Raw genomic sequence first — 27,841 nt, 5'->3', positions numbered from 1 at the left:
TACCTATCGCATTTTTTCAGTGATGAAAAATAAAATTACAAGCGAGACTGAACTCTGAAAAACTGAACGAGATTTTAAAGTGAACATCCTGTCTATTAAAACTCACTTTTTTTTACTCTACAATTCATGAGATTCGAGAATCTGGTTTTTACCGACTTCAAAAAGGAGGTACAATAATAAGTCACGGTGCGACGGTAAGTGGGTACGGAGTAACATAACCAGGTTCAATAGAAACATATGTTTTATTCTATTTAGTAGAAGTCAGATTTCAGTATGGACACAGATAACTTAATATTTACTTGCTATCTACCAGCGAAAATGAGCGATTTCTTTATTTACCTCTACTTAAAATGAACTTGGAATAACGCCCTTGTTTTTCTGCTCAGTCAACCGTTTCCCAAACGTCCGGCGGTTTAGTAGCAGAGTTTTCGCGACCGTAGTGAGTTCGATTCCCAAAACGGTATTATTTAAACGTTTTTCTCTATTGTTTCATCGAAACATTCTATAATTCAATTTAAAAAGTCTATAAATCTATACATAGACTTCATGACCTTTCACTATAAATTATTACTATCTAATATTATAAATTATGGTGACTACCCAACTTCACGAAGTCGGTACTTACGCCTACCAATACCAAGTAGGCAAACAATTACTCCAACGCATCTTGTCCATATATTTCTGCAACAGACGCCCACCATTCGCAGTGTACGGATCAAATTAATTACTATTATTAGAAGTGATAAATTGATGATTAATTTTCAAAGGCATACAAATTCATAAAAAAACGTACTATTCCCCCTAGTGCCACCTCATTCACCTGCATCCCGAGGGAACTGCTTATTCCACCCTTATAAAGAGTAAGTAGCCTTATCCTTTATGTCAAGCTCTAAACTATCTGTGCACCGAATTTTATTTAAAGCAATTCTGTAGTTTTGGCGTAAAAGGCAATACTACAACAACACGGGAATACAAACAATGTCGCTGTTTTTTTTTTTGCAGTGAGCTGTCTTTGGGACTTTCATACATACTCTCTTATTAGTGACCATTCGAAACTGCGCAAGATTCTATTCTACGAGTGACTAAGTTTGATCGGACGATGTTACAACTTCCATATGCGACAGATACAGGCAATCATATTTTTTTGTTTGATTGATCCTAAGTTTCAAACACAATAAAAAACTATTACATACCTCAGATCAATCTTCGATCTGAGTTACATACATAGGTACAAAGTTTCCTACGAAATTCTTTATCAGTAAAAATCGTAGTAATCGGAGAACTATGTGCTACGAATTACTACGAAACTACGAACTTTTGCTAAATTATTATGTTTTGCAGATTTTTTTGCAAACAATTTTTCTTTTATTTGTTGAGTATTTTGACTATTTCATTTAAATTTAATCACCCCATAGAGAAAGTAGATCCCTTAATTTTATTCTATTTATGTTAGTAAAAGGACTTCGTCTAGCTACTAACAATTTCCGACAAGCAGAATTTACGAATATGTAAAATAATAGTAAATGTAGATAGAGTCTATAAGAAAACAGTACATACTCTTGTTTCACCATATGAGGGAAACATCAGTAATACGTGCAAACGTCACTATGCAAAACACTCAAACTCAATTAAAATAGCAGTTTCACCACTATTTTCATGAAAACGTAAATAAGTAGCCACAACAGTCATATTTTTAGTTCGTTCTTTAATAAATTCTGCTTTTAATTACGCCGGGGATTCAATTAAGCTTATTAGTTACTCAGACAAAGATCTAAGTCGGTTCACACGAGTATGATAAAACTTTTTGTTTATTTATATACTACGTGTTTGTTTACGTGATCGCAGCGCCATCTGTGGGCGCACATGTACTATTACGCAGCAATAGGTCGGCCCAAGAAGTTCTAGCTAAGCTTGCTAGATGGCAGCACCTGAATGAAAGTTAAATCTTTTGCATATAATGGGCCGTGCTGGATACCTGACTTGCATTTATATCTTACCTATGTTCATTGTGGGTACAGTCAGTGTGCTAATATATTGAGAACGTGACAAGTTAGCCAAGTCTATGGAATTAACCCATACATACTTAGATAAGGTGCTATCTCTATATCATCCCACGATGCTATCATAAAGACGCCTTTACCTTCTTTCTTCCGCACCCACGACCACAGACTCATTATATATAATGGAATAGAAGCAGTGTGTTCTCATCTTTTTCAGAAGTTCCCTCAAGTATCCCGTTCTCCCTTATGTACCTCTAATCAAGTTCATGAACATTGCCATCTACCGGGCACATACTTATGCTCGAAGCTGTTCAGAACAACAATCCAAAATGTACCTACACACATCTAAAGATACTTTGATTTCCCAGGACCACAAAACCTCAAGATCAGCAGAATGTCGCTCGCAAAACAGCCGAGTAAGAGGAACTATTTTGTTCCTCACTTGCTTGTTACCTCACCTCACGGAAGCGAAGCTAGGGGGCTACAATCAGCACATCATATCCTGCAGGAAGTTGAGTCAAGTCAGCAAAATGTGCGCAATGTTATGTTAGTTTATACTTTTGTAGAGAGATGCTGCAGTTGTGTTAAGGTTGCAATTGTCGAGGCTTGCTTGGTTTGCGGGCTTGCAACTTAAACGTCAATGTATTCGAAGTTAAAAGAAGCTAAAAGAAAACCTGACACAATTACGATTATTTTAAAAAAATATGTAAACACTACGGTACATAATTTAATTATTTTTGGTTGTAGTTCAGAGAGAACTAATTGTTATATTTATAGGCAGCATCAGAACTCGTTACTGCTCCCCGTCTAATTAATGATTAGAAACTTGAAGATTCTGTGGGGGGGTGGATGTATGTCGGAAACAATATTTTTGATTACAAGACCTGTAAAATTACAAGTTTGTAACTTTAAAGCCCTGTTTTAAAGATGAGTCAATACACTTTATTCACACTTCATCGAATGCTGTCTTTTTATATGTTCCCTTTAGTAAAAACTTATTTCACTGCATGGTCATACCCCTGGGTAATAAGTTATTCACATTATACTTCTGCATACAATAGGAAGCATAATTTTCCATCTATTACTGGATATTTCCTTTCCAGGATTTTCCCTGCTCACGCTTGAGGAGTCATAGACTATGACTGTGCGGTAGGTTAGGTTTGCCCTATTAACCCTTAGAATTGTTTACCGAAGCGGTCATTAGGGGAGCTTCCTGATTACCACCGTGAGGGGTTCGGATGGTGCCGTTGAGAACAGTAACTCTTGGTACCTTTCATGAGGAATGGCATATAACGACCTACATCATTTTTGTTTTCACTAAGTGACGATAGAAAGTAGGTCAGTTAACAAAACATTTTAAAATTGGATGTAAATAAGTCCGTGGACCAGAACAATTTTGATGAACAAGTTCGACAAATTAAAAAGTAGAGGCACGTAAATAGTAATGTAACCTTCTTTCATTTAGAATTTGTTATAAACTAGTTACGTATAGGTCTTCCCCTTCCCGGAGGAAGTTCCTCTAACCTCTAAGGTATTTAAGTGTAGGCTCAATAAAGGTAGTCGTTGAAAAGGCTGCTTTGTACGATACCTCATATCGACGTTGATTGATAATGTTTGTAGTGAGTAGTGTTGTCGGCACATATTGATACTTTTGCAAGTAATACACTTAAGAACGGGTGATGGATTAAAAGTACTAGCAAAAGCTGTGAATATAGGTATTTTTTCTCAGGTTTTACCGTAAAGTTTCAACTACATGGAAAATTAAGCATAGGTCTAGTTCACATCGACAGTCAAAAACTTAAAAGAAAATAAAACGAGTCTTGAATTTTTTTCTTATTTATTTATTTTTATGTACAAATAGAAATTCCCTTAGGTAAAATAAACTTACTTAAGTCTTAAATTATGATACTGTACAGAGTTTGTACGACGGACGGGCAGTGTGGGGAGATCCCGAATGTAGGAGTTATGGCAAGTCCTTAAATGTGCTGGTGCTTAATAAATACGATGTAGTACGATGTGCATTCTACGGAGTGTAGTTAGAACCGAACGCTATACTAGAGTAAATTTAAATTCGTCTGATGATGACACTAGTTATTTTGATCTAGTGTTAGGACATCGTGGAACACGAAGTCGGCAGTAAACTTTTGAGTATAATCACTGTAATGTTTGGTGTTCTAAAGTTAGGGGGATCACAGACGGAGGCCGGGGTTGGTGCTGGCGACGTAGTTGAGGAGTTCGTCGGAGTCCTCGCAGACGACGGGCTTCTCGTGGTAGCAAGCGACGTCGTGCCACGCGATACCGTCGTTGTAGACGTTGTTGAGGACTGACAGGCAGGACTCGGAGGTGCCGTTGATGTCGAACTCAGCGTTGTCGGGCTGACGCTGCTTCTTGTGACCGGTCTGAGACCAGGGGTTGTAGCCCCAGCCGTTGGGGATCTGGAAAATTGTACTTGATTAAAAATAGCCGTCAAAAGGTCTTCGGTCACGCTGCAAGGATCCAATATGTCGGATTAGCAATGTTCTTTTAACCCCGGAAATTACATAAATTCTAAAACATTCAATGATAGTTTCGCATGCGTCACATTTAGGTTAATACTATCGTAAATATGAGTGAAATGCTATGCACTTAGTGATATAACATAATAGAAATACTTCAGTATTCGGAAACGCGTAATAACATAACTTTCACACAACGACCGTACACAGGTGTCTTCGAAAGTTTTTGATGCAGTAAATAAGTATGTGACTGTCGTGCGGAAATTCCCTTTTCGTCGCCAGCCGTAGGAAATGGATTAGTTCCAAGTATGACAAAGGAACTTTACAAATCGCTCCGATACACATTCAATATATAGTTGAAAAAAAAACTTTCTTCTTCCTTATCCGTTCACTATATATTTATTTTGAATAGATGTAGAGACTGATTATGATCATATAAGATGAATGAGTATTTCTAAGAGATTCTACTAACCTGGGTGGTGGGCGCCAGCTTTTCACGATTGGCGGACCAGAACCATCCGAAGACGTTCTTAGGCTCAAGATCCTTGCGGTTTTCACAGCCCTTGAAGTCACAGAGGCGACCCGACGTCCAGATGTAAGGCACATCATCTGCAAAGACAGTTATTTGTCTCAATACCGTTACATGAGGTCAGCGGAATAAAGAAGCCACAGGGTCATGCAAGTGCTAAGAGCGTCACCGCCCATTACAATATTTATAAAAAATAAATGACGTTTGTGAAATGTGAAGGCTTCTATATGTTGCCTTGGTTCAAATGCTTACTTTGCTGGATAAGCTTGAAGATCAGATTATTTTCTTCTTGCGTCTCCATGGAGACGAGGTCCATGCAGTACTCGCGGCAGATGTTGCGTCCATCTAGCCAGTCTACCTTCCTGTTGGCGAGAGTGGGAACATGGCCGCTGTAGAAGTAGTTGTGACCTCTGTAGAAGAACTCTTTTGGTCCTAGAAAAAAATAAATAAAGTTTAAAATCTTGTTCCAATGCAACTAGTTGTAAATAAATACAAAAAGACGCTCCAGTCAAGGTTGGCGGGCAAAACAAATAAATAAAATATAATAATTCACACGGTATTGCTTCTATTTAGTGAGGCGTTAATATGTGACAAACGAGGACCCTCAGTGACAGGTCATGTACCTACACATCACACATCGAACTGTTCTATCACGGTCGTGACATTGAGGTGCTGCGGCTGCGAGCAATTGTGTTAAATTATCACGAGCTATGTCAGTGTCGCAATCCCAGTCATTACATAACGTACCCGGCCACGCATCGTGACCTTTCCTCCTTACATAAAAACGCAAACAACATATTTCAAGCTGCATAAGGAATGCATGGTTAATGTCAACAAATGCGAGAAAAACGTCATTCATTCCAAAATTAGATCAACGTCGATCTAAATGGTGCATTTACATAATATGTGGATCGATTTATTGCCGCGCAGTGATGTCCTTGTGTTTTATTTATTTTATTCTAGCTCTCAAATACCATTTATGTTTGATGTATTCTGAAACATCCACATCGAATGGTTATGTAGTCTTATAAAAATAAATTTGGTAATACCTAATTGGTTTGTGAAATTGTTGGCAAAGGGTTAATTACGATAGAATATTGCATCTCAGCCTTGACAATTGACAGACGATGTGCACAGCAGATTCAGTATGTCTTGTACAATTGATAGTTCACAAGTTCAATTGCTTGAATACACTAAGGACGAAGCTAGCACATAACGTGCCGCGTATGTATACAAACCGTTTGAAGTACATGACGCTATTAAGTGGATCTAAAAGCATCCGCGACCTACATACTTCACTCCTATTTGCAGTTCTAGTAACTGGACCGCGGCGTGTCAATTCTTTCATCATTATCATCAAACACTGGGCGGTGGGCAGGGTTGCATGAGCTGTTTATTCTAAGTCTACATTAGGTATGTGCGGATCGGTTTTGGCAGACGATGTTGCAACGGCCGCGGTGCGGTGCGTCGCGACTGCGGGCGGCGCCGCGCGGCGCGCAGATGCGTCGGTCACGCGCCGCGCCAACTGGGCCAAGGATCGCTACCGGATGCGATTTTTATATTTAACCAACCGGCCAGTTCACGCCTATTGTCAAGCCGACAATCCTAATTATCTGCATTATTAGATATTTGATACGAAAATGTGCAATCGTTTAGTGGTCTTTGTCTAATTTTATCGCTGCATGTTTTTAAAGTTCTCGGTATTGTACGGTCACTGGATTTGTGGAATGTTGAAGAGAGGAAAATGTAGCTTTTCTTAAGGATCATAGGTTAAACAAAAGTTTATTACGACGACGTTATTTCTACTTAGTTACCAGCGGTGGAAATCCGAATTAAGATAATTACCTCTCTAAGCTATTGCGAAGGTCCTTTTCTGTCGAGCGGCATCCGAAGGTAGTTTTAGTGAATCGCATCATAATGAATAATTTTGATTACAATGTGAATGTGGTAAGGTTCGCACGACGCCGACGATGGCGACGTCTGACACGTTCACAATGATTGTGCTCAGACCTTGCTTACTGACAGACTGACGAATGTGCGATTGTCCTCTGAACTCAAGCGACTAGACGCTCACATCACTCACGAATATCTAGCTAATTTTATAGCTTCAGTTACCAACGGCCAATACTTCACCAGCGTTTTGTTATAAACCTGGCCATCATTAAGCATTACGAAATTATTTTATAGTTTCGTGACTATTACTATAATAACTAAGTAAGTACTACATTAAAATGAATAGATCATAAACGTCTATATATTTATCACAGATAGAATCGTAATATTTGTATGTATCGGTGGAACATCAAATGAAATATTGGTTTAGTTAAAGATGAAATATAGTAATGGATTGTAATATCGAAAGGAACGTTCCTGAGATGAAGGCTGAGTTGCAAAACCTAGTTTTGTTTATATTAGTTGCTACTATTGGATGGGTAGCCTAGAATGTAGTCGATTTTGCAAAAACCTTCGAAGATCATAAAATTATAATGAACGGCTGTAGCCGTTAATTAAGTTCATTCAGTTACATAAATGTTGAACGGTCAAAAATTGGACTTTTAATATGATTTTGAACAGCGAACGGTTAATCTTATTACTTAAGACTTATTTTATAGGATTATTTTGATTCATGTATTTCCATAAACTTTTTGTGACAACAAAACTTGATTTTAAGTGCTAGACATAAACGATTAAATAAATATCCTCTTTCTTGCATTTTAGGATATTATTAGAGGATGTTCATCGATAGGGACTGACTTATTCACATTCATCATCCAAATGCATACCGATGTAAAATAAAATTTATATTGCCAGGGTTAATAAATCTACAGGTTTAGGTAACTTCATCTGCATACAGATACAAGCACAGTTGCATTTCGCCATTGCGTGCATTAAGTAAACAAGTCACAATTTATCTTTATATGCCAGGGATACAACATAATTTGAGAGTTTTAATAACGAGTAATTACTGTGAAGCAAACATATATTTGTTTGTTGGAATAACATAACGTTTTATTCTCTAACACCCGTGACCCGCGCCCATGACCTGTCACATTTTGAACCCATGAACTCAAGATTGAAGATGGCTTGGCTTTTTGTTATTATCTGCAACTATGTATGCAATAACATACATTCGAAATAGTACTTGAGTAAATGTTTGGAAATATTTATAAAGGTTTCGGATAGCCCTTTCGTAAAATGAGAGCCATCACTTTTAGCCGCACCATGGTGATGCCTTCCTTCAAATAACTAATATCTAGTCGAACAACGAGACCTTATCGTATAGTAATCCATGGTAAAGTTAAGCAATTTGTAAAGTAACCTGCAGACTTATTTTATGGACCTATCCGGTACTCGTTCATACTGACAGACACTGACAAACTTAAATGGCAAGAAGGATCCCATTGGTCAACGTTATACGTAGTCTAGCCTATCTAGCAGAAACAGTAAGCTGTGGTAAAACATCAAACATCGTAGCTAGCTTTAGGATACATTATTTTAGTAAGGATAAGTAAACTGAACACCAATGGAATCTGTTTAGGATATCCCAGAACCATCTTACTGATGAATGACCATAACAACAGAAATGATTAAAGGTACCTATACCCAAGGATTATGCACGTTTTTACATAATAAAGGGTGGCCTCGTACCTCAAATGCACAATGAGTTGGCGCATACATCTGCCAGCTGCATTGCTGCATAAGACTTACTGGACTTATAGCTCGGGGTGGTATAGGGAACGACATCAGGCCTACCAATTGCCATACGATTATCACCCTTATATCACAGTACTTTAGTATTAAAATAGCTTGAGGAAGTTCACCCCTCATCCCGTGGCCGCTCGATACGTTTTCACCCATGCGTCAAGCCCATCTCTGCTTGTGTGAATAACCAGTGAAATGGTGACCACAAAGGGCTCTTTAATATTTCACAAATGTTATTGTACTCATAAACACGTAACGGTCATGTGTGAGCTTTCACTTGTTGAGTCAGGATATATTTATTTTCCTTCTAAGTTGCGAAATCAAGGCTTATTGATTAAAATATTAGTTCCCTAGCAAACTAAAAACTTACATTTGTTTGAAAAAATATGTGATAGACATAATTATAACACTAGAAATAAGAATAAGATAGCTATCCCGCAGTTCAGATTATCTAAAGTACATACATCTTTCATGGGATATTGTGTCAAATGTTATAATAAAATACCAGACAACATTCTGGAACTAAATGACATGCGGTTTAAAACTCATATAAAAGCCACACTTTGTAAGCAAGCATATTATAAATTAGAAGATTACATTCAAGATAAAAATGCTTGGAAACATGCTGGTCCTGCTCCATAGGACATACTGACAATATCTAATTAATTAACAAATTAAAATTACACCAGCAAATAAAATTGTATTCATCTTTTGATTATTTGTTTGTAACTTTGTACCTACCAAAATATAAACAATTTGTAAATGTGAACACCATGTAGCATTTTAATTGTCACTTTATCCTCATTTGTCTTTGCGATTCTACATGATCTTCGCATGCTTTTACTGTATGTATCAATACATACAAATTGTAATACTATATTATTTTTAAAAAGAGTAACCATGGAGTTTCTTGCCCGTTCTTCTCCATAGGAAGCTACTTTTGGAATGGGCAACTAGAATCAAACTTAGTTATAATTTTGACGTTCATAAGTGCTTGTAAAGGCCTAAATGAAATAAATGATTTGACTTTGACTTTGACTTTGACAAAATAGATCCTCCATGCTTAGAAAACTGCGCTAACAATTTCAAGTAAAACAGCAAGAATTTTGTAAATGGAAGCCTTCTAAAAACAAAAGACGAACCAAAAACCTTCGAACAAAAAAATAAGAAGAATAAAGTTCCACCGCGGATGACCGTGAGCTCAAATCGAACAGTACCTTTGTAAAGTTATACTTAGTAAAATAATTAATTCCAAGTTAACGATGTCCCATTAAAAGTACAGAAGCTGTATATAAAGATGTCTTGCGTTGTCAAGGTACTATTGCAATAGCCGAAGATAAACTCAGAATACGTGTTTGCCATTATGTCTACTTATGTGCTTACTGAAGATAATTCATGCACTTACAATGTTTATAAATTATGCTCACGTGATGTTTATTACTTTATTATGTACGGTAAAGGCCTAGAAGATATTTTGAAGGAGGTGACTGTGATAGAATATCAGTTTTAATGACTAACACTATATTTGTGAGCAGTCTGTAACTAGTTATAATACTCTTTGCCATAATAAGATTAGACAACTCGAAAATAAAATAAGCTTCCAATAACAAAAACCTTAATCATTTTGTTCTCAGAACCGGTTAAAAAAAATTTGGTAGTTTATAAATTAAAATGACGATAAAACTTGTCACATTATGGCTTTATTCGTAAAAACATACGAAATGCGATATTTAAAATGACATGTTTGAATATTTAACCAGAAAAATATAAAAGCGTAGAAAATTCATTAGTTCTCAATTTGGGCATAATAATTATTATTTAAGACAATATAGTAATAGCCTTAAAGAACGTGGTACAAAAAAACTCTATTAAAGTACATTGTAGAATAGCTGTAAAAGCTGTAACGATGAAAATAAACTTGTATGTGTGTACTTAATTTTTCTGTAACAATAAAAGTGACAGGTGCCGTGAAAAGAGAAAAGACCTAACACAATGTTTATTTAGATACTTTCAATACCTACTTTCACATTTTACAAAAAAACGACTTGACATTCGCGTCTGCTCATATTATGCTGCTACTCGAATTCTTAGAAAAATACAAATTCTGAACGTAATCAGAATGTTCCAGAACAATCATAGATTCTAGTTTTATTGGTCATAATCTTAAACATAAATATCTAGTAATAGATTTGCAGTCAATATCTCACATTTAATATAAATACGTATTTCAAAGCGGAATCTTCCTATTTCCTATTTTCACTCAACGATTGTTTGTGGTAAATATGCATTAGTCTGTGTTACCATAGACTTATTTAAAAAGTAAAAGTGGAAACGGGTTTGAAAGAGGTTCAAAGATTTCCCATAAAGGTTACGGAAATGCATTATATTAAGAAGAAATACCCTTTAAAATGATTTAGTGGGTTACTAAGGGCTACGCTATAGGTAGTTACGAAGTTACGACATGCTACAGTTAAACGAGATCTGTTGCATAAATTGTTGTATAATAAAATCCCATCCAAAACAAAAATGTGAAAGACTGCCAAGTTCGATAATATGGGAATGCTTCGCCTATAAAAGAAGTGAGATCTGAATAAGTTCCAAGTTCCATACACATACCTCAGTTAAAAATAGTTACTTTTTAATGATGTTACTTGGCAAGTTTTCATACACCTTGTTATAAACCTACTAAACGCAATGAATCAAGTATTTAATTTTCTATTAAAACTTGCCAAGTAATCATCATTAAAAAGTAACTATTTTTAACTGAGGTATGTGTATGGAACTTGGTACTTATTCAGATCTCACTTCTTTTATAGGCGAAGCATTCCCATATTATCGAACTTGGCAGTCTTTCACATTTTGTTTTGGATGGGATTTCATTTATTTTGAAAGGTTGTTTATTTTATTTTTTCTTATGATGAAGTTAGTTAAAGAAATGTCTCATTTATACTATTTTTAGATTTTTAATATGCACTATGTTTCTTACAAAGAAATGAACTAGATTAACTAAATGGACTAGATTTACCAACTGACTGACATGACATGTTATCATATATTATGTTCGTGGATCAAAGTTACACATTCGTTATTTTCGAAAGTGATTCACACTTGGCCGTTTTCAGATTTTTACTTTACTTTGACTAAATACAAACCTTTGTACCATTCGAAGATATATTATATAAATATAGATAAATTTAGTTCGTTTTAGTTCCTTAGGGGTATAAATTTACACCGGGTATAAAATACCTTCATTATTTTGAAACCGACTCACACTTGGCCATTTTCAGATTTTTCCCTTTACCTTGACATAAAGACCTACCTCCATGCCAAATTTCAAGTCAATACGACCATTGGAAGTGGTCTAGGTTTTTGATGAGTGAGTGAGTCAGTCAGTGAGTGAATAGTAAAAATAGCGATTTTCTGACGTCAATATCTCAAGACCTACAATAGGTATATTAATGAAATTTTGTATTTTAGATAAGTGAGGGGGTCTCAACAGATACTAGAAATTTGATATGCGTAAATAAAATAGATTTTGAGTTACAGGGGGGTCGAATTTGGCCCGAAATGGTTCGTGTAATATAACCCACGGCCGGTGTGTCGCTTTTTTTGCTCGAACTTGGCGGACACACTGCCGTGTGTCTAGATTAATAATGCGTCTGGTGAATTAAAATTAATATTAAAATGACATGCAGACGGACTTTCAACAACGAAAATGGTTAAAGGCAGCGGTATTATTTATTTCGCAGCTACTATTATTTTGGAATATTCTTTAAGACTCTAGCTAGAAGAAAAAGTTATTATTGTAAACAGAAACTTTGTTACAGTACGAGATCCTCCATAAAACAATCCCAAGCCAATAATCCCTGGCTGTGCAAACTAAAGCCAACAGGCTTAAAATATTTCTTCGACATTAAACATCTTTAAAAAGAAAAAGATCTCTCGACGAGGAAACGGAAAAGTGCTTTTCCCAATTACGCGACCGTACTTGAGTTCAGAGTGCGGGGAGGGCGGAGGGGTGCGGGAGGGGCGGGGCGTCCTCCATCGCGTCCGCGACCTTGCGAGGTCAACGACCCGCGGAAGCTTTTACTTTCCTACGTAATAATTACGTGAGGAATCTCCATAGTTTGACGGATTACGCGTGGGCAATGCAATGTTTATTTTTTGGAGCGTGTTTAATTTGTTTCGGAGTATTTACTTTAAATATCTGATTGGGAAATAAGAGTATTTGCTAAAGCGTTTTTTGTTTTCTATTCGTTGATGATAAAACAACAAATATTAATTACCTAACTCTTCGCAATTTATAGACTGGATTTACTTTTTTGTGTAGCCAGTTTAACGAGTTTTATATTTAAAATGTGAATAGAAGATACGAACGAGGCATTGTCTATTAAAATCTATTATTAAAGAACACAGGGATTTCTGAAAAGAAGGATCTAGCTAAGGAATGTTTATATCAAAACAGGTAAATATGCAAACCAAGCCAACTCTACGCACACGCATGAAGAAGATATATCATAAATTATAAATTTAAATTCGAGTTTTCATATCACGATCGACTAAGGTTGCTATATGATAAATAAGTTCAAGGTTTTTACGAGTTCCTGGTACATCGTCTTCACAGAAATGTTTTATGAGGTCAATTCTACTAATTAATTAGAATTCTGGTTTATTTTATAGTTGGGGTAAATTATGAAGGCGCCAACAAATAATTTAGTTGGAATTTTTGACGCCACTAACTTGTTGAGTTATGTGAAGTAGATTGTTTTAGTTGATTAAATATAATTTTTTGTTATACTACATTTTGATCGGCGTTCGGGCGTTCTCTACCTACCAGTCTAAATTAGGGTGGTGGGGTAGTGACATAGAAGATCAGTGAATTTAAAAGCCTCTCTTTCTATGATACTAAAAATAATAATTGTTATCCATACTAATACTCCGAAGCCTCAATTCGATTAAATTCAGGTCTACTTCATTACATAAAGCGAAACGATTATCTGCTTTGAAACAACATTGACATAAATGAACCTGTTTCGCTATTTATATCGATTCTAATTCATTCGAGATGAGCAATTATACTTGTTTATTTATTGTTACCATGTTAGTCTTAACAAGAACAACACCATTATGTCATACTATGCGAAAATAAATACATAAGATAAATAAAAAAATAAGTACCTTTATCGGCGAGCATTCATAAAGAGCTTAAAAGTTAGATATGGAATGTGAACTGCGTAAATGAAATTAATAAAATCTTTCTAGGTTTTTAAACATTTTTCTTAGAAATTCTGTTCGATGTATTTTCTATATCAAAGAGCAGTGAAAATGTTAAACATTTCTTCAGATGAAAATCTGGCGATTGGAAAATTCCGTCAGCTGTTTTTTTTTTTGATAAGTTAGGTTTAAATTCTTGTTCTACATATGCGTAAGATCATTATTTAATTTTTTTCGGTATTATTGAAGAGGTAGGTACTTACTGCTAGCGCATTTCTGGGGGTTGGGTAATGAGAGGAAACGTCCAGGTTTCTGTGCCTGTGCGACCGCGACAGTCGCAAGCGCAGCTGCGCACGCCACCAACAACCACACCTGCATCTGTAACGAAGAAATAACATATTTAAATAAACAAATAGCACCAAATACTAAAAACAAATTGTTAATATCCTACCTATTTAAGAAAATTACCAAATGAAAATCGATTCCCACAATCGCGCCATAATGTTTTTTTTTTCATTCTTTTTTCAAACTGTTCAAATGTTTTATTGGCATCGGCGGCCAACATTATTAAAAAAAATGTGATATAAAAACTCTTTTTCGATATTTTTGTGAGAAATAATTGATGTGGTTAAAATTTTACTTGAGTGGCGCCAAATAGATTTTATAATTTGAATTGCGAGGCTACACGCTTATAATTTTAAAATTTTCGTAAATTATTACATAATGATGTGAAGCTAATATTTGTTAACGGAATTTAGCACTCATTGTTTAGATAATTGCATTCATTCTAAGATCCGGCTGCAACTTCATAAAAACATAACAGACAACAAAAAGCTGTAACTCTGTATACATTTCATACGTGTTAGTTTCGTAAATATATCATAAAAAGGCGTCTAACGGCCGAACAATGGTCTATTCACAGTTAATTAAGATTGACGGGGCATATATCTGATTGTGACGAAAACACGGTAGGTTAATCAGTAACGTAATCGTATAGAAATGCTTGAGGCAGTGACACATACATACATACACCGGTTCACACTGCTTGTACCATAAGAATTTATTGCATAAATAAGTTCGGTTGAAAACGCAAGTAGGTATCATACGCGAGAATTAATACGAGTGCCCATTGTGACACTGTTCTGTATCGGTAATACATTATGTTGTCTATGGTCTCGTTGCAAGGAAATCTAAAGAGGTTTTTACCATAATCTGTTTGAAGAAGAATAGTCTTTGAGTACGCGGGGAATTTTTGGTATTTTTCTCAGAGGTGGCATGGTTATAGTGGATATTGGAAAGAAATCTTAGTCAGAAAAATGAACTCCAATAAAAAACCATGACATTTTCCCCACACGAGGTCTAAAATAGAATATTAGGTACTGTTGAATATTCGTCTACGCAGAATAACCTCTAGGTTATCTAACTTTCTACTATTTTGAACTTGACATGCCAAAAGTCTGATATTTAAATAGAATGGATTAAATAATCTAATTCTATACGACCTCCGAATCTTCACGACGTCTTAATTATATATTTTTTATCTAAAGACTAATTAGGTATGTCGCAACGTGATTTTGTAGCGCTCAAATATTTGTCATCGTAGGTTTTACGTCATTATTATACCAGCAAAAAATTAATAGGTAAATATTTAAATTTAGGTAATTATGGAGTTTTCTACATAACAAAAAAATACCTGTGTTATTTACTCAATGCTTCGAGTATCTGAAAAACGGGCGTGGCTTGCTAGAATTTAGGCACCAGATTATAATATGCCATAACTTATAATTGTAAACGCACAACAGTGCAAAATAATAGAGTTTCATATAATTTGTACAATTAAAACGGTATATAAAGTCCTCATTACCTCCAGCAAGTTATACTAAGCCGAAGTCAAAACAAAAATACAATTACATAAGAAGTGGTTTCCCCAAATCGGGCTTCAATTCAGGTGCCAGTGAGTGACCGGGGCACTGGACCACATTACGTGTCGTATTAAGTAACACAACCTTTAAGATGCAACGACTTATTAACTGCACAAGTGTACGGCTGTATGTAAATAACATAATTAGCAAAAAAAAACTTTCCCACTACTTAAAATACGAACACAATTGCTTAATGAATACTAATGAAGATCATTTATGATAAGACGGCGTTCCTTTCCTACGCTCTCATTTGTTTTCGTGACAAAAGACAAGAGAAACTTTTGTTTAGCTTGTAAACTCGTCATTGTAACTTTGTTCTTGTCTGTCGGTTAGTGTGTCGAGTCAATACATGCTGCCTACGCCCGCGTCATGCAAACATTCGCTGATGTCACTGGTGCTTGAAATATAGACTATTGTTTTTAAAGCGAAGCCCGTGGCTCATATGTTAGTCTGCCATTGCCACATTGGTCAACCGGGCGTTGTTCTTTGTTACGTAACTCAAGTATGTCGCCGGACAGGTCTGTGTGAAGTTTTACATGTCTCTGACATCGCTCCAGGCGACGTATGGCTTGCGTACCAAAAACTCCGACTTTATACTACACGACCACGTGAACGGACAGACACGCCTCTTAATTTCATCTAATCGTTTTTTTTTGTCTCAACCAGGATCTCATAATTCTCAGGCAAACTTTAATTGGCAAATATCTGTTTCTCGCTAATCGTTATAAAAAGACGAGACGTCATGAGTCGATTGAAGGCGGTAAAGTCGAATCGTGTTGTTTACCCGGAATCGTCTGTTGTCAGGCGGAGTAGGCAGACACCCGGTATGATGTGATACAGGTATATAGGCGCCTGTGTGATGTAGCCTTGACACCATTGCCTCCATGACCGTAAGCAGTAATTGCGATCTCTTCTCATCAATATACCGTAGGCCGCGTCATCACGATCAGTAAAGGTAAGGATCGTCATGCGCTCTCAGGGTTTTGCTTAATTAACTTCCTCAACCTAATATGGGTGTTATGGTTCATAAGCATGTTAATCTCCGCAGTAAAGTTTCTTAATTTAATTAAGACGTTTCAATCAATTACCATAGTTAGAAGCTTGTTTATTAGTAAAGCCATTTAATGCTCGTCTTGCGTATCTTAAATGCAAAGTTGCAACGTAATCCCAATTCATTGCACGAAACAAAGCTGTTTGTATACCGTACTTAATAGCATATCATTACAGCTAAATAAACGTCAAGTGATATTAGATAAATATCAGAGACCTGACCTCAGTTGGGCAACACACATTTATAGGCAGACTCGTGTGTAATGCCATTATTACACACAATAATAGGATGAATGGGGAGCTCACAAAGGCCCGAAGGTGTTCGAGTACAAACGTTAAACAATACCTGTTCTAATACAACAGTTGAATGGTATTCTTCGCGAATCTGTGTGCCAATCGCGAATTTAGTTCGAGACTCGCAGCCACAATGTTTCTACGAGAGATTTTGCAACGGCCCGAGGCCGGTCGTCCGTCAGTTTCGGTCACGATCGTGCGGCGTCGTGCATCTCTGCTGCGTCTGCGCCTCGCGCCTTGCCTCACTGGTGCCCTCCAGTCACCAGCACATTGTGCTGTACCTATTCACGCTTTAATTTAGATAATGACAGCTATACACAAATATAAACGACACCGGCATGTGCCACGACTCCGTATCCCATTCACACACCAATATTACTCAATGTTGTAACTGCTCAACTATAAATCCAGTATAACTTGAGAACACATAAATAAACCAAAGGTTTAGGTTATATTATTTGTTCTTTATAGCTGGTAATGTTATAGAGTAAATATTGCGATTTGTCGTTAATTTATGCGTTGTTAAAATCGTACATCGTATTTACAAATGTATGTTCGAAAGACGTTGAAATAAGCTTAGAGGAGTATCGAAATAATCCTCCGTGGTGATAAACTGACGATTTAAAGTAAGTAGTGATGTGACAAAGCGAAAGCATTGTATGTACGTCCATAGTAAATATGTATGTATCTAAGTACGTAGTTGTCGCTAGTCTGTATTCATGTCTTGTCGTCCTGTCGGTAATGCGTGTCGCACTGAATTCGTCATTCGTCTAGTGAAATTTTTATTACCGTCTACGTAACGTCTGGTAGGTATCTTCACTGGAGATTAGTGACACAGTAAGCGTTTTACATAATAAGACTGAGTGTGATTATTGTAGGATATCGAAATAATCTAGAAAAACCGGCTCATCTTAGGTAAAATGTTATCGCATTTTGTTCATTATTAGGTTTTATTTGGAACCGGCTAGATTGCAGTATTTTTTAGTTTGATTTTTCTCGTAAAACATTCGTAAACCTGTATCTGCACAGGTGTTTGATTAGAGAGTTTTATTTGATCGAAAAAAGCACTAAGCAGCTACATAACTTAGCAACTAGGTATGTCCTTATGCTCAACTTCGGCGTATTCCGATTCTTGTTAGTAACTTGACTTCAGAATAGATTTATATCTCAACTTAGAAATATCTGTCGAAGTCCTTTATTTGCCAAAATGTGTGGTTTTACTTTTATTTCGGTTCAAAGCTTGCATTGTAATGCATCATACATCGTGAACTTGCACAACAGTATTGCATGCACAATCAGTAAGTACTCACTAAACAACCATTTGCAACTGCAGCAGAATTAAAATCAGTATCGTGCTCATCTCCATTAGGACGCGAGCAGAGTTGCAAGCAATACTAATGCTTAACGTGTCGACACGATGGATCCGTTTCAGTGAAGCATCTAGGTTTAAGAGTGCAGATAATGCGCACATTTCAGAGCAAAGGCCATTCTCAATATTCTATCTATCTGTTGCTGTTTTGATTACTAGAGATAGGGTCTTATCTCATCTCAGAATTTTGACTCTAGTGAGCAAATCAACAGATAGAATATATCCGTAAACTGTCGGCCTATAGTTGGCCCGACGATGGTTTGCTGACAATTTATTTTTGTGGATGAAATAAAACTTTTCGTCGGTATGATTCCGGCTAGATTATGCGTGCCTATCATTCATCTCTAAATGACTATAACTTTATGAGCCTAATCAAAGTCATCGGAACTAAAAGTTTGCAATATGCAGGCATTCTAAAGTTTGCAGAACAAGGAGTTGCAAATATAAGTGCCCTTTACAAAATAATTTTATAATAACAAATGATTTTTGTTACTTTGACTTTTATAAAATAAATTGTGCATCAAATGAAGTAAAGCTTTAATTTAATTTCATGGATGTTAGTATGATTGCAGAATAGGATTTGTCACAAGGTTTTATAGAAGGAGTGGTGCAAATAATGGTGATCTCAATAAGTTTTAGTAAAGGCTAGATTGTCACGTGATTGGCACTCACATTGACTAAGTTTATATATAGTATATCTTCCAAATAAAGTCCGAGACTTTAAAGGTTATGTCATCTTACAATACCTATTACTACTGCATTTGTTTATAAAAAATGTGTTGTTAAGTCAAATATGACTGCATATCCAGTCTTTGCAATACATATTTGTAATTGGTAAATACGAGTACATGGCAGTTTGAAAATCTATTTCTCGAAGGTAAACTTTAGAGCTCCTAACCACAAGCTGCAGCTCATCTATACTAATATTATAAAGAGGAACTTTGTTTGTTTGGTTGGTTGTAATGGATAAACTCAAAAACTACTAGACCGATTTTAAATATTCTTTCACCATTAGAAAGCTACATTATCTGCGAGTAACATAAGCTATATTTTATCCCGGTAGGGGCAGTAGCTCCCACGGGACGCGGGTGAAACCGCGGGAAAACGGCTAGTATTTACTAAAAGTATTTACACTTAAACATCAACATATATAGCGTACAATAGGTTCAAGTCGTATCTCAGGAAGCAAACCTCTTTGCCCTGAACACACCCGCACAATTCCGTTAGTCAATTGTTTTTACATTAGCATCTTAATTCATTGGCCTAGGCTGTTAATTATGTGTCCTGTGTTTGATCACGCCTCGTGGGTTGGTAGCTACATGCATTTGTGGGATGGCCAGCATAAATGAATATGTTTATGATTCTTTGGCGTAGGACGAAACTAGGTTCTTGTAAGTTATTGTTATTTGCTACTGTTATGATAATATCGGTAAACGTACATACACATTATAGGTATCTACGTAACATACTGAAATTTTGATGTTTGAAGATTTTATAATTGAAAAAGTATCTGAACAATCTGAAGTTTCAGAAAGTCCAAACCACTATACTTTTTAATATTATAAACAAATTAGAACATATTAAATTAGTACTAATTCACTCGAATAAATCGAACCACCATTATTTTTTTTCGTTTCAAATAGTGTTGCACCTACTATTTCTTTTTCACCACCACCCTAATGTAGACTGATAGAGAACGCCTAAGCGCTAAGTAAATCCGCCGCTGTATTGTGCAAAAAGTATAAATAAATAATCTTATAGAACTTTATACCTGTATGCAACGTACCTAGGTACGATAAAATACAACTTTGTATGACAATGATGCAATATCACTATTCAAATGTACAAACATTTGAAATCTTAGGATTCAATTATATTCAAATTAGCTTTACTAGATAATACATTAATTACTTTAGGAATTTCGAGAGCTTGTTTCAACTTCTGCCGCTTCATTCTACAAGATTAATAGAATCCTATCATATGCAACGTACGCAAATATTTATTACAAAGATTTATTGCACAGAGTATATTTTGTTCAAGAAATAAACTGACAATTGCATAAAACCTATTTGGTAGTTTTCAAATCTTGAATGGATTGTCTATGAATAAGTTTTAACGACTGGCTGAAGGTCACACAGATTTAACGGCTATTTAGAAGAGTATCAAAGTGTTCCAAGTTCAAAGTCACGAAGTTTGGCGCCAAAAGATTGTTGCCATATATGGTGATTTGTCAGTTTGACTTGTAAAACAAGTTAGGAAATTATTTTTAACAAAAAATGTAAGGTATCGAACGTGATAATACTCGTTAGCAACTAGTTTATGGGAGAAAAAAAATTGGATTAGTCATGGTCCGCGAAAATAGATAAGAGATTATCCCACGTTTATAAAATCAAGAAAACAGGTTGTGAGATGTCGAAAAAGAGTTATAAAATTTTACATTGGATTAAAAGAATTGAAATTCTTCATAATTGAATATTGGTTTACCTCCTTACAATATTTTATTCTTGTAAACCAAATCTTCATGGACTAAACTGTTTGATAACACTACAAAGTAGCGGATATTGCTTCATCTACATTACATATCTGCTACACTAAGCTATCAGACGCTAACCATTCTGACCTCGAAGCTACTATCAACAGTCAGACCCGACCTTGTCTCTGACATCTAACATAAACATGAACTCGCCAATAAACCGCATTCAGACAGACTTTAGCTTCTCCATTTCAAATCTGACCCTCACCGATGGTCCATTCATTTTACACAATCACTTATTCTCTATCACATTTTCAACCAATAAAAAAGACATAACGTACAATTTTGGACGTTCTCCCCCTAATGGGCTTTATCGAAAAACCAATAAATTTACGCAACAACCAATAAAAATAGGCCCACCAATAAATCGACCTCACATAAAACTCGTTTGTACATCTATCTGTAACCAAGTTTCAAAATATTTATACACGAAGCCAATGTCCAGCCATTTGTGTAAGTACCTCGGTGACAAACTGTAGGCTTTTATCGATGAGGAAAGCCTCTGCAAGAGATAACGTGATTGATTATCCCATCTTGCGACACAATTCTTCATTAGTAGCCCCACCGCGACATAAGTACACAAGAAAGGCGCGTAGTTTAAAAGACATCAACGCGTTTATTCAAACAAAATTTTATCATAAACAAATATTATCTTGGGTTTATTAATATTATTACAGCAAATAAGGAAATGATGACAACCATTGCCATTCCCGCAATCAGACGGCATCTCGACCAACAAAGCTCGGTTCCTGCTCCGCGGTAGTTAAGCTCAAAAGTAACTTAATGACAATCGTGAATATTCATAAGGCAGATTGTCGTTTCGCGTATAAAACATCAGAATAGTAGCCTTGAACCGTTGCGCAACGCGCTGGCATTTGTCCTAACGCGTCGACGTCAATTGTCAGTTGCTGAGGGTCCGAATGCCTTTCGAAATGGTCTGCGGCATCCGATTTGAGATTACGAGTAGTTGTCCGATTCGTCGCGATAATATCGGTTTGTCGAACTAATTCGCCGAGTGTTACTCAACGCGTCCTTCGCTTGACGTGATCGAGTGGCGCGAACTGTACAGAGCTTAATTGTGGGACACAGACTCCGCCATTGTTGTACCGCTGTACCACTGTACCATCGTGGGATAACCTTTTTACACGATTGCACATTAAGAATTATTGATTGTCTTGAAACTTCAATGTTTCGTGCTTCTTGTCCTTCAAGCCTATTGGAAATGTTCGTAATTATAGTTTGGCTAACATTTTAATGGCTACTGTTTTTTAGTTGTTGCGAAAAATCAAACGGACATAAACGTTGATTAAAGCTGTGATAATTAAAAGCTTGTAGTTAACAGTTGGTTGTTTGTTTGGTAACAACTTCACGGTTTTGTATTCAAATGTCAAGTCCACGACCAGCGTGAGTTGTCGTCATGTCGAAATTCTTCTGAGAAATGTACTGCGTTTGACCGTCGACTATCGAGTAGAAACATCGATAGTCGAGTAAATAATCGAGACTAGTGCAAATTAGCTGCAGAAATCAGTTTTCCGAACCGAACTGTTAGATTTGAGAGCCTCTTAAACAGGAGCGAGCACCCTACAAACTTTTAGTCGGAAGATTGTTGGGGCCCATAAATTAGTATATAAATGGTATAGTATGGAATCGTAGTAAGCACATACACCGATTTGGTGTTACTGATATAAGACTAAAAACTGATCGAATTCGCTATTTTATAAAAAAATTAAAAGTATCGTGTATTTTAAACAAAAGCTTAAAGTAAGCTTCTTTATGTACGTATGTTATATAACTTAAGTGATGTGTCTCCTAATTCTTATTTGTTTACAAACACTTTCCTCTTTATTATCGTCATAACTTTTATTTGAAGAGCTTCTGAATGATGCGAATGGCTACTTTTCTCTTGTTAATATTTCATGAGGACTATTTATTTAGTGCTTATATAAACTACGAGTGTGTGGTTGTTAAATCAATATAAATACGTATTTTATTATGCTTATTGTAAAATAATATCGAAAGTATTTATAACCACAAAACACCGAACTCGACTTGATTCTGAGAAAAGGTGAAAAGATTTTTCAAGGAAAAGTATCGATTCGTTAGGTAACAATCATCCTCCGAGCCTTTTTCCCAATCATGTTGGGGTCGGCTTCCAGTTTAACCGGATTCAGCTGAGTACAAGTGCTTTACAAAAAGCGACTGCCTATCTGACCTCCTCAACCCAGTTACCCGGGCAACCCGATACCCCTCGTTAAGTAACAATATATGATCTATTAATACAGATATAGTTATGAGTTTTCGTTACAAAATATAGCAAGTTGTGGAGATGTATGAAATATTCTATCATTGTGTATTTTACCAAAGCCGCCTATGTTTCTGATGGCTATAATATACGAAAACAATTTTTTTACTTTTGAATCAGAAATTGGTTCAAATTAACTCGCCACTGATCATTTATAAATATTATGAAAACAGATCGAAAAAAAGAATCCTTTAGGTCATTTACGTGACTCTCCCAATGTCCTTAAAGCGGTCTTAAACATTTATCTACATAATTGTATAGCAACTGCACCTAACAATTGCAATGACATCTAAACTTTTTGTACTGAGCTCTAACAACAAAGTAGGCATTGCCTAACCACAATAATCGTCTTGACACGACTCAGCAGCAGTTTATTATAAACTTAAATGTTCCGAGCAAAAAACAAGCCCTCGAGTTCTTACTCGCTATAAGCATTAGACTACACACAGCAGACTAAAATGTCGGCCTATATTTGACTCGATGGATGGCAAAAAAAAACAGTTAAAGATAATCTTGATTCCAATCAAAGTTTTCAGTCAGTCTGATACCGCCTTATCTTTGTAATGTACGTGCTAATACATTTTCATACTGATGTATGAGCAAATACAAACTATTGGCCGACTAAAAGTTTCTAGTGTACGGTACTCTATCTAATTAGTAGTAATTATATAAATATCCACATCCGTCTTGTAATTTCTTGTTAAAAATATTTGATAAATGGTAGCTATTTAACGGAATAATTGAGATTTTTGACGTCAAACCGTAAGTACGAAATCGCTTCTATGAAATCTAGTTTCTTTCTATATTAATTTAAATAAAGAATTCCCTTACTTAGAATTCTTTGACATTTGTATACCCACACATACAACTGCCTATATGGATTTCCAAATATAGTCGAGTTATTTATTGTTAAGTGAATAATAGAGATCTCTACATATCCAAATGCATCAATATAAATTCAAACTGGATATCACAAAACTTTATAGATTTTCCCCACAAATTCTGTTACCGCCAATAAAATTTTCACATGAATACATTAAGTTCAAAGGCGGATCCAATGTTTGCCGGATACGGTTTATCATAACAACAGTATAATATAGTTTATACATAAATGAGTTTGAAGATCCGGCAATTATATTGTCATTAAACGGTATCCTGCAAAAATCTGATCCGGCTTAGAAATTGATGTCTCGTGTGAGCACAACGTAAGCTGCCGTCCCTTTAGCCCAAGTGGTATCCTTATTACCGAATATTAACTATATGGTCCTATAGCTATTTTCAAGGTTAATAAACCCCATTAATTTTAACAAACTCGTGACTAAATTGCGAATAATAAACTAAATTCGTCGATTATCCTCTAAAACTGCAAAAACTATAACGACGTGCTTTTCATTCGTCTGACAAACCTGGGTTATTTAAATAACATCAAAAAACAGGTCACGAAGATACCGCGACATTGTGCCCAAGTGTTCACATTTAAGTTTTGCGGTTAAAGTGTTACTTAAACTTAGTTTGACGGTAAGTTCGCAAAGGAAATAAGTATAAGATAACCTCGGGATAAGCTGCATCATTGTTCTTTAACTGTTTCTCACTGTGTCATCTAAGGTTAAGTTAGAAATAGTCAAATCATTGTATGTTGTATTTGTATTGTATACTCGTACTATTGTATTGCATTTGGTTTTACTATTATTTATGACTAACCGTTTTCTTGCGGATTCACCCGCGTTCCGTAGGAACTATTGCCCTTACTGGGATGTATTAATATAGCATGATTTACTCGGGAAGAGTGAAGCTTTCCAACAGTGAAAGAATTTTTCAAATCGGTTGGTTTTGGAGGAAACAAACAAGCAAATGTTTCGTCTTTATTATACTGGGTGTCCCATAAGTCCTTTGAAATCTAAATTTCGAATAAAATTTAAATGGCGCGCGGGAATGGCATGCGGGGTGCGGGGATAGCATCAACGGTCTTTCGGAATTCATTCACCATGGAAAGTTTTATCGGAGCAGACCGTGGTTTTTGTGTGCTTGAGTTTTATCACAACAATGATTCGGCCACCATTGCGCGGCGTAAATTTAGAGAGTATTGCAATTTGCGCACGTTTAATGACTGTCCCAGTGTTCAAACGGTTAAAAATTGAGTTCAGCAGTTCGAGGTGACTGGATCTACAATTTTAATTTGTTGAATAAACAACGATCGGGCCGCCTAAGGACATCACGGACGGAAGACAACATCGACGTAGTGCAAGAGTCAGTTCGTGAAAATCCCACTCAATCCATTCGTAAGCGTTCCAATGCATTAAATACACCCAGATCGACGTTACAGTTCATTTTAAAGAAAGATAAGAAATTACCATTCATAAAAAATTCAGTTAATACAGGAATTAAAAGATACGCCGCGCAATGGTGGCCGAATCATTGTTGTGATAAAACTCCCGCACACAAAAACCACGGTCCGCTCCGGTAAAACTTTCCATGGTGAATGAATTCCCAAAGACCGTTGATGCTATCCCCGCACCCCGCATGCTATTTCCGCGCGCCATTTAAATTTTATTCGAAATTTAGATTTCAAAGGACTTATGGGACACCCAGTATTAGTAGAGATGAATAATGAATTGTTGTTTTATTTCATGATTCATATTAGCAATTAAAATAGGAAGGTACGAAGCTATAATCTATGAAATCTAAAAAGAGACCAGTTTTGTGTTATCCAAGTTTTTGTTTAAGTTTCATCATCTTTTAATAAATAAGTAAATATATACTTTTTTAACGTGATATTTATTTAATTATTTAATAACGTGTTCGAAAACATCTAAAAAAGTTAAATTTTATTACGATCTTTTTTCTCTCTGTCACTTATTATATTTTTCTAAATGGTTTACCAAAATAAGAACATTTATCAGTTCATACATAATAGGTTTTTGTTATTCCATATAAGATATTATAGGTGATTAATATTTACATAATAAAAACATTTTGATCCAAATTTTTATTGTAAATGTCAAGAGTTTTTTTGTTGTTTAACTTTATCTATTTTTATTTCCATCTTTCGATAAAGTTTCATCTAAATATTGGCGCAAAAAACTCACTCTAATTTATGATATTTTTAAAATGAAATTGGTTTAATAAATTATTATGCAAAATATGAGGTATTTTTTTCAAGAATTTCGCCTTAATTAATTCTGTGATATCATTTCTATTTTTGTTAATTTTATTGATTTGCCACTTCGATTAAAATTATTGTTTAATACTTTTATACGATCGTTAAAAACACGTGTGTATGTATCAGTTATTTTATTAATCAAATCCAAAACAGGTTCCCGTGACACACTCGAATCTTACTTAACTCACATATTTTCTTGTCACATGCTATAAATATTTGAAAGTCCACATCTTTCAGTCTTGCTGACCTTCACAATGGCATATTTTGAAACACTATTTTCGATGCTTAACATTAATAAATTATCATGTCAATAGATATTTTTAAGGTTTTCTAACCGCAAACTTAAGTTAGGTTTAAGTTATTCGTTTGTCGCGCGTCGCATGTGTGTTCAAGTGTACCCTGTACAGTGAGCCACAGTAACCGATAAGACTCATCAGTTGAAAGTCTAGCACGTGATGAAACCTCATAGAAAAGGGCTCTCAAGCATGTTCTCAGCATCAGTGGCATGTGTCGCAACTTCGGCTTGACATACATACGGTGCTCGCCTGTAATCTACAGACACTGTAAGGACACTGCCACCCGACTTAGCAATTTTCGTGTCAGATTTGACGAGAGCAATCATCGCATGAATGAATTGACGCAACGTAACTCTTCAACGAATACCGCGGGCTGCAATTAATTTAACTTTAAGCTTGAGCTTATGCAAGAACGTATTATCAAAATAAGATGCATTGGCTTGATTGTGGCGTTAAGAAATACGTATTTATAAGCTGGATTGTAATCTTAATTTTTGTGTTTAAAACTTGTTTTATAATTGCGTAATTTTTTAACTTAAATCTATCCTTGTTTTCTATCATCCCTGCAACCCTTAGAGAAGTTCACTTACCTTTATTGTTGGTTTAAATAAATACACGGCGGGAAAAATCACAGAGTCACTGTTGTAATAGCGCGCGGCAGGTTTGGGCTTGGTCTTTTATAGTCGCTGGAGCGGGGATGCGCAGCGTGCGCGCGCGCTGGTGGGATCGCACGTACGTCCACATGACTGCTCACAGGTGACCTCACACCTCACTTATCTGTCTTCTGCTTCTGCTTTACAGGTCCTCGCTGAAAATGCGGCTTGGAAAATATAGCAAAAAAAAAGATTATTAGAGTAACCTTCATCAGGTTATGTTCTAGTTAAACAAAGAGAGCATTTAAATTCAAATATGTTAAAGAAGTGAGGTACAGTCGACACATGAACCTTCTCATTTTCATAGACCAGATTTTTACAG

At 35.9% G+C, this 27,841-nt stretch overlaps 1 protein-coding gene across 1 annotated transcript; it reads right to left on the bottom strand.

Annotated features, from left to right (window-relative positions):
• Positions 1-3,820: 3,820 nt before the first annotated feature.
• Positions 3,821-27,615, bottom strand: Slf (schlaff). The gene is made up of 5 exons (XM_021327194.3): positions 27,457-27,615; positions 14,204-14,318; positions 5,277-5,456; positions 4,968-5,104; positions 3,821-4,435 (listed from the first exon to the last, which is right to left on the bottom strand). The coding sequence occupies exons 2-5, from the start codon at positions 14,316-14,318 to the stop codon at positions 4,190-4,192; spliced, it is 678 nt and encodes a 225-aa protein (XP_021182869.1). The 5' UTR covers positions 27,457-27,615; the 3' UTR covers positions 3,821-4,189.
• Between the last annotated feature and the right edge of the window lie 226 nt (positions 27,616-27,841).

This window comes from Helicoverpa armigera, chromosome 6, assembly GCF_030705265.1.
Source record: "Helicoverpa armigera isolate CAAS_96S chromosome 6, ASM3070526v1, whole genome shotgun sequence".
Lineage (NCBI taxonomy): Eukaryota > Metazoa > Arthropoda > Insecta > Lepidoptera > Noctuidae > Helicoverpa > Helicoverpa armigera.
Note: the sequence above shows the minus strand (reverse complement) of the source record. Positions and strands in the feature narration are given on the sequence as shown.